This window comes from Pogoniulus pusillus, chromosome Z, assembly GCF_015220805.1.
Source record: "Pogoniulus pusillus isolate bPogPus1 chromosome Z, bPogPus1.pri, whole genome shotgun sequence".
Classification (NCBI taxonomy): Eukaryota; Metazoa; Chordata; class Aves; order Piciformes; family Lybiidae; genus Pogoniulus; species Pogoniulus pusillus.
This window is the reverse complement of record NC_087309.1, coordinates 83,810,657-83,823,516: the sequence shown is the minus strand read 5'-3', so window position 1 is coordinate 83,823,516 and position 12,860 is coordinate 83,810,657. Positions and strand designations below refer to the sequence as shown.

The following is a 12,860-nucleotide window of genomic DNA, read 5'->3' as shown; positions in this document are numbered from 1 at the left end:
TGCTGAAATCTATTTCTGGTTTTACAGTTGCTTAGACCTAAGTCTTGAACACTGCATTATGTATTAAAGGAAAAACTCGTCCTTTTCTAACATGTTATGCTACTAAAATAATCCAAATTTTAAAGATCCCTTTACAAGTATTGAAATGAGGTTATCCCTTAATAGTAATGAGCATGTTTGCAAGCCCTTACCCATCCGAGTCTCTGTGAGACTGATAGCTTTGAGTGGCATAAAGCCTTGATAAGCATTTTGAAAAATATATCTGCATAAAATAATTTGGGGCCTAGCTTGCCAGTTACTTCCAGACAAACTCAATGCACCTTGCAATCCAATGCACTTCTAATACAGTATTGTCCTCACATACGAGACTTGAATATTAAGTGCTAACAGAAGTATTCATTACTCTTTAGGCATGTAGAAAATGGCTAGAATTTATCTGAAAAACAAGTGTTCTGCTTAAAATCTCTTGGCACTGTCTTGTTTTAAAAGATGACTATCCTGAGTAATTGCCATTTTTCCTGGCAGATTTCAGTACTGAAATACAATATAAATTACTGTGACTAGTCAATGATTGTTTACTACACAGACTACATATGTTAACTAGTATTTTACAGTTAATTTTCTTCAACAATTCTCTAGTGTTTTAACAGGAATAAACAACATCTAAATACACACAATCTATAATGCATAATTACACTAGCTGATTTTTTTGTAGTATTAGTCACTTCATTATTCAGCATGAGCTGCTTGTAATTTCAAGTAATGTGTTTCCTGCTCACCTGGTGTTTCATGTTAAAACTTTAGCTACTTTGAACTTCTGTGGAATAGTCTTACCACAAAATAATCCTTGTCTTTTTCAGCTGTGCTCCATTTCAGTACGGGTTTAAAATGTGTAGACTTTCAACTGAAAGATACCCAGATGCTTCTACACTTAAAATTTTAGAGTAACTTTAAAGCTGATAGCGTCAATTCTTTGCTAGTAACACAGTGTTATGATTGAGCCAAAAAGTTGTTAAATCTAATTTGGCAGAGGCATCAGAAAAACATAGTTAATACTTCACATGAAAGTTAATTGCTATCAGAATACCATATGTTATACTTCTTCAAATAGATGAGCAAGATGAATTCTGTAGTTCAATTTACTACACTGTCAATAATAGAAAAAAGTTAAGAATAAAATCAGTTTTAAAACATGAGCAGCTCATTCAGTAACTGTATAGCAAATACAGAGCATGTTGTTCAGGCTAAGATTCAGTTTGAATGGAAGGTAACTACTCCATGGAGGGGGGCAGTCTAATGATTACCTATTTCAATTAAAAAAATATGTCTACTTTATAACTAGAAGCTAATACTATGTTTCTCTAAACAAAATCTAATTATTTTAATAGCTTGTCTTGGACTGTTCTCCAGCAGGTAAATTTAAATTACAGGGAAACGTTATCTGCCATCTCATTTCATTTCCTTACTTATAGGACACTTTTTAGAAGGTTGCTCCTAGGGGTCATGTGTGTTATACTGTGTATTGTCTTTCTACTTTGTAACTGGACTTTGAACTGCTTTTCCTTTCGCTTTGCTACCAGATCCTTAGATGTGAATGCAGTAGTACCACAAATGCAGTGTGTGTGGTTGCTTACTAAAGAAATCATATTTGGTTAGTTTGCAAGTTTAGGTGGACAACACCTGGATGTTGGCAGTTTTGTGGTTGAAGAAGAATATCAGTTTGATCCATCTTTCTAGAATGTACTGCAGAAATAATGCAAGATGCTTTCCATGATAGCATATATTTTTATTTTTTCATGTTTATAATTGATGCAGTGTATTTGGAGGGCAAATTCTCTCTCCTTACAGGCTTCAGTTCTGGTGTTTATGGATTTAACATCTCTTCTGCCCTGATTGGGTCTTGAACTTACTTGAAAATGAGGGTATAAACCTACAGAGACACCGTCCCTGGAGGTGTTCAAGAGAAGACTGGATGAGGCACTCGGTGCCATGGTCTAGTTGACTGAATAGGGCTGGGGACTAGGTTGGACTGGATGATCTTGGAGGTCTCTTCCAACCTGGTTGATTCTATGAGGCAAGCTCATTCATTCAATCAAATTCTATGAACTCGATTTAACAACTGTCCCTAAGTACAGATACAGGAGCAATTCTAGTAATATAACTAGTTTTAGCGGGGCTTCTGAGTAAATCACAGATGATGTAGCAAAGACTTCCTACAGGAAATAATTTAACACCAGAACTCTTGGTGAAAAAAAAAACCACACTTTCTTCTTTTTATTACATAAGTGTTTAAAAAATTCTTATTATCATCTGTTTCCTTAGTACAGTCTCCAAAGACTTGACTTTAGCTGTCTGTGTTTACCAGTAACATAGAGGCCTAACGTTAACCTTTCTCCTAAGTCCTCCTAAGGATCCTTTAAAAATTTTGGAATCATTAATGACTCCTGCTTTTGCAGACTGGAGTATTGTTACACAAACTTGCTGAAACTGCAATTTGTAAACTCCTTAGGAAAGATACTCAATTGATACATTTTGCTGTCTTTACATATTGCAAGCTGAAATGTACCTATATATTTTTTTTCTCTGCATCAGTATTAGTGAAATGAAATGTTCCTCTGTTCTCAGTTGCTGCCTAGAAAGGGGAAATGCTTTTTGGAACTTCTAACATGTGAAGTAAAATTGTGCATTAAAGGCTTTTTATTTGGTTTAGAATTTCAGGCCTAAAGGTAGTGGGAGAATCTTTTTCTCCAGCATTGCACCTACAGCTGAAAGAGAGCTGTGGATCTCGAGAAGATGATGTGAAGAGACTCAAAAGAGTTGTAGATTATGTAAGTGTCATAATAGTTAAAATACAATGTCACCATTGAATGTGAATGATGGATACTCTTATGGACTTGCTGAGTAACTTGCAGCATTTCATTGCAAATTATTCAAGCAAGAAACTCAGTTTCTTTGTTGACTGTATGGTTGTATTAGAGAATATCTTCTAACCGTGTCTTGTGGCTGTATGTTTAGGTCTTGCAGCACTGGATAAAAATATATATTAGATCTTTTACTTCAGAAAACAATTACTTTCTGCTATGTACTCTGTAACTCAAGTTGAATTTGCATGTAAAATAATTGGTTAGAAATTTTTTTATGATGATTGTAGGAATAAAAGCTATCATTTGAACATTTCTGTTGGTGTATGTTAAGCATTTGAGATTTAGATTTGTGTAAACTTTTTGTGTAACTTAGATTTGTGTAATTTTGCTTGAGTCCATGAACTTGCTTTTTTGTGTGGAGTCTCTTTTTTTGTCTGTAGTATTTCTTTCCATCTTCAATGCACATTGGTTCTTTCTCCCACATGAATGTTGAGAGTGATTTGCCATTGGAATGGGCTGCCCAGGGAGGTGGTGGAGTCCCTGTCACTGCAGGTGTTCAGGAAAAGACTGGCTGAGGCACTTAGTGCTGCGGTCTAGATGACTGGATAGGGCTGGGTGCTAAGTTGGACTGGATGATCTTGGAGGTCTCTTCCAACCTGGTTGATTTTATGATTCTATTTCAGGCAGAGGTAAAAAAGAAATAATAAATAGATAATAAATAATAAGTAGAAATTCTGAAAGTCAATTTCCTTGAAAATTGGTTTAAATATGATTTAGTAACCTACATAATACTGATTTTTTTTCCCCCTGATTGCTTGGACATGAAAGCCAGAGAAGCTACTCTCCGTAGAACCTGTTCTATGTGTGTATGCTGCATTAAAATGAGAGATGATATTGCACAACCTCCATTTGGCAAAGAACAGTTATCCTAACACCAAACTCATAAAAGTTATTTATATATATATGATGATCAAAAAAATAGATAATCAGAAGTTCCCAGATTGACAGCTGGTGGATTTTGTTTTTATTTGTAGTGCATGAACAGTGGTATTGCATTAACTCAAGCTCGCTATCTGGAAAAAGAAGAAAAATGTCTTCCTCCACCCAGGTTAGCAGAAAGTTAATACATTATTTGGTATTTTTTGGCTACGGTTCTCTTTTCCTATAATGCTGGAGTTCAGTTCTGTAGACTGGAGTTAATATTTTGTCCTGTAAAAATGGGAAAGTCTCAGGTTTTAGGTATGTCTTCAGTGACTGTTACAGGGTGCTGATACCTGAAAATAACCATATCAAAACTACTTAAATCTCAGTGATCAGTGTGTTGCCTGGTACCAGGCTCATTTCCATAAGCTGCACAGCTGCAGGTAAAAAAAAGATTATAATCAAATTTCTGTGGTGTGTATAGTGGGGGGAAAAAAAATGTATTCCGACCATTTCTTTTTAGTCATATCTTGCTTCTGGTTGAATTGCATTAATAATAATTTCTCAAAGAGTAGTGATTTTAAATCAGAACAAAATAAGTCGAAAGCTGAAGGCAAGGTGTAAAATTTACCATGTGTGTTCTTGTTTTCTTTTTCTAGTATTCGAGTAGTAGTAACAGTGGAACAAACAGAAAAAGAACTGGACAAGGCTGCATCACTAATAAAGGAAGCTGCACAGTCTGTATTGAATTAGGCTGCTATTTCGCATTTTTCTTTCTTTAAGTTATCAGGTTAAATGTTTCACACTGTATAGTGACCTTGGTTCTGATATTCAAGTTCTTCCACTGATGACATTGAAACCAAATGACAATTTTTTTCCAGAAGGGTGGAAATGCAGTGAGGAGAAGAATGGTGAATTCTGGAACTGGTTAATGACGAGGTGCACTTGCAACTCAGACTCTGCCATATATTAGAATTCCTTAAAATTGCATACAGAGGTCTTTCATAAGTTGCACCTTAAAGTTTTAAGTGTATTTCTTCAAATGCTGAAACATTGTCAAAAACCTACTTGAACATTCTGGTTTCCCAAAAAAAACAAAACATCTAAAATTTGTAATTTTCTCTGCATATCCTCAGAATCCAAGGAATTGCCCCTCAAATGAAGACAGACTGTTCCTAATAGTGCCAAAAGGGAGAGAGTAACACATTAAGAAAAAAATTTGTGCTATGTTACATTTATTAGGAACTTAAAGAAGCATTTGAAATTCTTTTTTGTTGTATATTTCTCTAACCATTTTTGGAAGCCAGTTTTTAAGAATGCCTGGCCAGAGAATTCAGTATCTAAGTGGTAAATTTGTTATTAAATACTATTTGCTTCCTATATTTCTTATGCGTGTTTGATATTATGGGTAAGGTTTTTCATATTATTAACCTGAAGACATCTAAGCTGAAACCTGAATTGTTACACTGCTGTTAATTCCATTACAGTATGCTCAGTCAGGGGCACTTCACATTGCTAATGACTCCTCTTCGACACTGGTGTTAAGAGTGAACCAAGGGTTTTGAAACAGCAGCTAACTTCAGTCAGACTACTCTGAAGCACTAAAATTGTGTGTGCTAAGTTTTCTGTCTAAACTGTGATACATTAAAGGGGAAGATTCACAGATGGCTAATAAGGGTTTTGATTATGTAAATACTACTGAAACACAACTCAATATGTGCATATAAAATCCCCACGTAAATGGATATTTGGAGCTTATGCTGCAAAGATTTTCAGTAAGCACAGATGGACATTACACAGATGGACATGTTACATCAAGCAGAGGAAACTGCAGTTTGTAAGGAAGAACAACAGTATGCTATACCTTTTTATAAATAAAAGCTGTGTCTGTGTGTTTCAGGATTTTGCTCTAAGAATGTCTGTTTATAATTTTTATATTCTTCCTGGCATATATTCTGGGTTGTTTGTACTTAGGTGTTGTTTTGGTTGCTGCTATGTGGACTACAAGGACTATTTCTGAGAAGCATCTTTGTTTAATTAAAAAATTAATCAGGTTTGATTCAGATTTTCATTTATTTTTATAGCATGCTCAACAATGTCTTGTTAAATATTCTGTGCAACAGAACTGTAGAATTGTTTCAGTTGGAAAAGACCTTTAGAGTCCAAGAATTATCTAACTCTACCAAGACTGGTGCTAAACCATGTCTCTTAGCACCGTATGCATTCACCAGATGAGCATAGTCTGTTGCACCCTTCGGTTCACAGGCACTATCTGCTCTGGTGTTCAAAACTTCTCACTTGCATACATTCAGACGAAGTTGTGTCAGAGCACTTTAGTGGTTGTTGCTTGTCTATTTGAAAGAGTAAAGTCATTGTCTGTGCAATGTAGAAAAACTTTGACCTGGGTGTGGAAAAAGTATTTCTGTTTCACTGTTTGTTTTCCTCTATTAACTGTGTATAAAAAGCCTCTTAGAAGCAAAACAATTAAAAGAGTGAAAATGTGAGGAAGGAAGCCAATTTCCATTGTACAGGTTGCAACCAAAGCGCAGAACAATCAACCTTCTTAAGACCCTCAGAAACTACCAAAAAAAAAGTGGAAATTAGAACTTTTCACTCAACTTTGAGCTTGTGAGCTGTTTTAGCTTGATAATTGAAATGGGAATACTCAAAGTTTTGATGTAGAAGCTGGGAATGAATGAGATATTTGGATTCCAGTGCAGCTGAATTAATAGTTTCTGAGCTCAGGGTAAACTTGTGAAGGTAAGCAGATCACCAATTAGTGCTGAAATACTAGAGGCTGCAGAATTTAAATTTACTTGTTGCGTCTTGTTTTAGGTTGTCTGCAAATCGGAAGAACTTCTTGCACTGAGAGAACTAGCAACAATTTTTAGATGTATAGGTTATTTTGTTGGGTTTCTTTGGCTTCAAAATGAAGCACTAACACCTAAATTAGCATTGAGCAGATGGTCACAACTCTGACACTGCCAGAGGTTCCAAAGTGGTTCTAGTGAAACAGAAGTTTAACGTGTTGCTGCGAGATGCTGTCGTCTAATTCGACAAACACATATCCAGAATTAAAGCTGGTAAAACTGCCTCTACCTGAATTTCAGCAAAGCCTTTGACACCATCTGCCACAACAAGCTCCTGGCAAAGCTGTCAGCTTGTGGCTTGGACAGATTCACTTTGATGTGGGTCAAGAAGTGGCTGGTTGGCCTGGCCCAGAGACTGGTGGTGAATGGTGCCATATCCACTAGTGGTGTCCCCTCAGGGATCAGGGCAGGGCCCAGTCCTGTTCAATATTTTTATTGATCTAGACCAGGAGATTGAGTCCCTCATCATTATGTTTGCAGATGACACCAAACTAGGAGCGGGTGTTAATCTGTTGAAGGGTAGGAGAGCCCTGCAGAGAGACCTAGACAGGCTGGATAGGTGGGCAGAGGCCACTGGGATGAGATTAACAAGGCCAAGTGCAGGGTTCTGCACTTTGGCCACAACAATTCCAAGCAGCATTACAGGCTGGGGCCAGTGGCTAGAGAGCAGAAAGGGACCTGGGAGTGCTGGTTGATAGTAGGCTGAACATCAGCCAGCAGTGGGGCCAAAAGAGCCAGTGGCATCCTGGCCTGCATCAGGAACAGTGTGGCCAGTAGGACAAGGGAGGTTATTCTTCTCCTCTACTCAGCACTGGTCAGGCTGCACCTTGAGTACTGTGTCCAGTTCTGGGCTCCTCAATTCAAGAGAGATGTTGAGGTACTGGAACGGTGATGAAGCTGCTGCGGGGCCTGGAACACAAAGCCTATGAGGAGAGGCTGAGGGAGCTGGGGTTGTTCAGCCTGGAAAAGAGGAGGCCCAGGGGTGACCTCATTGCTGTCTACAAGTACCTGAAAGGAAGTTGTAGCCAGGTGGGTGCCAGTCTCTTCTGCCTGGTAACCAGCAACAGAACAAGGGGACACAGTCTCAAGTTGTGCCAGGGGAGGTATAGGCTGGATGTTAGGAGGAAGTTCTTCACAGAGAGAGTGATTTCCCATTGGAATGGGCTGCCCAGGGAGGTGGTGGAGTCGCTGTCCCTGGAGGTGTTCAAGAAAAGACTGGATGTGGCACTTAGTGCTATGGTGTAGTTGATTGGACAGGGCGAGGTGGTAGGGTTGGACTGGATGATCTCTTCCAACATGGTAGATTTATATCATTCTATGAAACATTTGGATCACACTGAAGTGAACATCCTATGTCTGATAGGTGTTGAAGTTCTGTTATTTTACTGACAGGTTGTATACACGGTCTCAGTGAGATGCAGGTGGTGGAGTGAGTTAGCTTAAGCATGTCTGGCCTTCTTCATTTCATTTTTTGGTCATAATTATCTCTGACATGGCAAGCAGATGAAGGGAAGGATGACTCTGGGGAAAAACACTGGTTGGAGTTAGAGGGACAGCAGATGATTCTGGTTAAACTTTTGACATGTAGAAATCAGAAGCCTGTTAAGATGCTTGAGTTCCAGTAGTCTAGGCTGATATATATACATATGTGTATGTGTGTGTGTATATATATGAATAAGCCTGGGTTTAGTTGCTTTATGGTTGTCTTTGCTTGAGGTGGTGCTCTTTCATCCACTCCTTTAGATGTGGGAGTGAGGCTGGGGTCTTAGTAAATAAATGCAAAGCTATTCAGTATGATACTGGGAGGTGAATTAGGCATATAAGACCCTTGTCCAAAACCTCAACATTTCTATTGAAAATAAATATTTGGGTTACAAATCTTAATCCATCTAATTCATGTCTTTTGTCCTGCCATGTATTTGAACAGTTTCAGCTATGTGGAAGCATCAGGTTAATAAAACTCATAAAAAAATCACTGTTATTTCTTGTTTCTACTCAAGACTAATAGCTGGGAGTTGAGAAGGAATGTGTTTTAATTGTAATGAGGTGGCTGTTTATTGAAATTGTCCTAATGAAGGCAATTGCTTGTAACGTGGGAAACTGGGATGGGCTGGAAAGAATTTATAATTGGAAGGTATTTTGGCTTAAAGAAAACATGTCTGCATGCCATGTATTTTTGAATAGATATATTTTCCCTGAATATGTAAAAAGTGTTTCCTATTTCTGTAGCATCATTGCTTTTATAGATGCCTTTTCTGTTTATTACAGTAATAATTTGTCTTGGATAGGAGGTGAAATGCATAAGGAGAGTATTAAGAAAGAGAGAGATATGCCTGAATAACTTGGATTTAAAAAAAAATGTAACTCACTTTTGAAATATGATCCCATTCACTGCACAGAATGGTGCACTGTCTCCTTTCTGTCACTCCATCTGGACTTTATTATTTTGAACAGTGTTTGGGGGTGTTGGCAGTCACTGATCCTATGCAGTTGCTACTGCACGTGTCTCTCATCTTAAGGTGACTCAAGAAATGTACCTGAGCTGTAAATACTCCTTAAAAAGAAGAAATATTTACAACTAACACAAAGCACTTGTATGTTGCACTGCTCCACTGTCCTAATAAAAGGTAATGTCTGGATAACATTTCTTGTGTTTTTATGGGTTTTTGGCAATTTTAATGCTAGTAAGATAACAAATTTACTCTATCTTGCTGTTGATGGATTTTTCAGATTTTAGTTTCCTACCTAGCATGTGCTAGGTCACTGCAAAATAGAAGTTATAGGAGTCATATAAATAATTATTCATCTGAGCTGCAAATTGCTGCAAGAATCTGTCAGGGAAGGACAGTTCTCTGTGTGACAAATTTCAAACAGGTAATAGATACTTACAGAAAATTGCTGTTGGAAACTAAACACTGGGCCAGATAAAATTTTGCTGTGACTCAGTATTGAATTTATGATGTATCAGTAAACTCTTAAGTCCAGATGAAATATGCCCAACTTTAAAAGACTTTGTTCTCCATAACAGACATTTACAGAGGAAATACAGCAGTTTTGCCTAACATAGTATATAGCTAAGATTTCTCTATTTACCCCTGCTATATTTCTCTCTTTACCCCTGTTACCACTTGAGCTCACATGCTCTTTGGATTGCAGCTGCATTTTCCACCAGGGGATCCAGTGTTGGCCAAAACCACTGGATTCAGAAGAAATATTTAAGTAGAACTGGAAATACATAATCTGTGGTTAATTTACATTTGATGCAAACCAAAAATTACTAATGAAGATGTGATCATCCCACTCCACTTAACAGTTGTGAGACTGTGCTTGTAGTACTGTGTTCAGTTCTGATCCTCACAATTTGAGAAGAACAAAGTCAGACTGGAAATAGTTGAAAAGAGCATTGCAAAGATGACTAGAGAGCTGGAGAACCACCCCTGTGTGGAAAGACAAGTATTCAGGTTGCTTCTCCCTATTGAAAACAAGGTTCATGTGGACTGCATCGTGGTTTTCTAGTACTTAAAGGGCACTTATGAAGAGGACAGAGCTGTTTCTTCACAAGGAGCCACTTGGAGAAGAGAAGAGGCACTATATGCAAGTTGTACTGGGAAATGTTTCATCTTGACACATCTTTTTTTATGGTGAGAACAACAGTCACTGCAAAAAAACCTCCCCAGGGATGTGGTGGAGACCTCATCATGGGAAGTTTTCAAAACATGACTGGACAGGTCAGTGAGTAAATCTCATAAAAGACACCTTCCCATGGACAGTTGGACCAGATGATCTTCAAGGTTCCTTCCAAAATGGGATGTTCTGGGACTCTGTTATTCTTTGATTGTAACTTATGAAGTGGCGATAATTTTTGCCACTTGCACTATTCAAAATATGGTTTCTTCTGGAGGAAGCCATTTGTTGGTTGCCAAAGAATGTCGCAGTAGGTATTGGGAAGCATCCAAGAGAAAATTCAAACTCAGCTGTTACAATGAGTATGTGTTAGACTGATGCAGAGAGGATAAATTGATGATGTGACATGATCACTTCGTAAGAGGTATGTTTGACTTCATTATTTTTCAGACATTTCCTGTTCTTTCATGTCAGATAATGAAATGGCTGCTAATTGCTGAAAGATCAAATAGTAACTTTTTTGGTTTAGGTTTGTCCAGGATAAATTTTTTTTCTTTTATAATAAGCTAACCTCGGTTGTGTTTATCATGTACTAAGTGAAGTTTTGCCCTTGGTGTCAGTGGTTGTGCTGGTTTGGCGCTAATTGGAATATTTTAAGGAGAAAACATAGGTTATAGGCTGTGAAAAGAAAACAATGATGATGTCTATTTCATGCATAGGTTTGCTGAGATGTATAAAAACAAGGACACAAACATAGATGAGGCATTCAATGCCTCTTCACAGCTTCTGCTGTATTAACTGCTTCTGCTTGACCCTGCAGATAACCTAACTAATCATTTTGTTTCTGTGATGGTTTGGGAGTTGTTCCCCGCCGCCACCACCACCCCACCCCCCCCCCCACCCCCTCCACACCTTTTGGAAATCACCCAGACTAGACTCATCCAGCTCTGGAAATTGAATGAAGCTTATATTTACATCTTAGCAGAATATACAAGCAGATATTTACAGTATACACAGTTATATACAGAAATATACAAGGTAAAAGGTAATACAGGAACACAACATCCCTCCCAGAAACCTGAGTCACCAGGTGGGGCTCCCAACTGTCCCTTCACCTTCCCCCTACCCTACTCAACCTTGCCTCAGTCCCAAGGAAGAATGGAGGTTCAGCCAGGGGGTTAGGAAGCAAAGTGGATTAGTCAAAGAGACTAGAGAGAGATTCAGCTCAGCCAGTTCCCCAGCAGAGGAAGTTGTGCCTTATTTTGATTCTTTTTTTTAAACATCTCAGCAAGCCAATGAGTAAAGTTCACCACTGTTTTCCTTTCACAGCCTGTAATCTAGTTCTTCTCACCAAAACATTCTAGCTAGTTTCAGATTAGCAGTTTCTAATCCCCTTTGCCAATTCTTCCAACTCACTTTGCATGTAAGGCAGACTCTGAGATAAGAGTAGGGGGTAGAAAGAAGGTGGAAGGGGGGTTGGGAGCCCATCCTGGGCACTCTGGCTCGGTGGGAGGGGTATTGTGTTTCTATATTATGTTTAACTTTTATACGTCTGTATATAGCTGTAAATATCTGTAATATATTGTAATTATCTGCTTGTATATTATGCTAAGCTGTGAATGTAAAGCTTCATTCTTTAACTTCCAGCTGGCTGAGTCTAATCTGGGTGAAATCATTGTGTGGGGGGCAACGGGTGAAGCCCAGAACCACTTGAGTGGTGAATCTGAACTTTAGTTACAGGATCTAAGCAGTCTGTGATGCCCCATGCCTTTTCTGTGTAACCTTTAGGTTTAAAATCTTTGAGTGTCTAAGTGGCCTTTAAAGTAGCTGATACTATGGAGTAATGGGTGGTAGCAACATTCCTATTTGTGACTGGTTAGATGGAATGTTTTACTGATGAAAGTCTGTCAATACAATTTTGATCTGTTCTTAGATTTTTCATGGTCTGGCTACGCACAAAGGTTTGCTGGCAAGCAGTATTTGGTGTTTGCAATAATAAATGTTCTGACTATTTCATATCTGAAGAACTCACTCGGAAGAAGCCATGGACATGACTGGGTGCAGACTGTTTTACTGAAATGTTCTGATTTTCAAGATATGTTTGTAAGCAAATTGTAAATACTTTGTTTATAACTAGATCTTGAGAATAGGACTTTTTATGTCTTTAAGGATTGGAAATACCAGAATTTATAAATAATTTGCTTTCATCTTTCTTTAAGATTTTGGTACTTTCTGCACCTTTGTTTTCCAGTCATCTTCCTGCTTTTTTCTCCCCCTTCATTTTCCAGGGTAGCAAATAAAAGCAAATCTATTGTTAATTGCATAAAAAATTATTAAGTAGTGAAAGTGTTTGTTCTACAGTAGACCTTGGTTTAGTGATTGTGTCCACATTTGCTAAATGCAGAGGCATATTACCGTTGTCTGGCTGATGGAAGGCAGGGGGTGTGCAGAAAGCTCTAATAAATTGAGGGATTTGTATGATTGCACAAATGAACTGGATTTATAGGAGATTATGCCAGTAAAATGTAAAGGCTCAGTTTCAGTCTAGTTCCAGTGCTCATCTGTTCCTTGGTGCATAGTA

The 12,860-nt window shown here is 38.1% G+C and overlaps 1 protein-coding gene across 1 annotated transcript in view; it reads left to right on the top strand.

Moving 5' to 3' along the window:
- Positions 1 to 5,844, top strand: part of SPTLC1 (serine palmitoyltransferase long chain base subunit 1) — a 40,141-nt gene extending 34,297 nt beyond the window's left edge. The window contains exons 13-15 of the mRNA XM_064176597.1: positions 2,711 to 2,828; positions 3,899 to 3,972; positions 4,445 to 5,844. Of these exons, the coding sequence (XP_064032667.1) occupies positions 2,711 to 2,828; positions 3,899 to 3,972; positions 4,445 to 4,538 (286 nt within the window). The 3' untranslated portion in view covers positions 4,539 to 5,844. The remainder of the gene's footprint in view (positions 1 to 2,710; positions 2,829 to 3,898; positions 3,973 to 4,444) is intronic.
- The last annotated feature ends 7,016 nt before the right edge of the window (positions 5,845 to 12,860 follow it).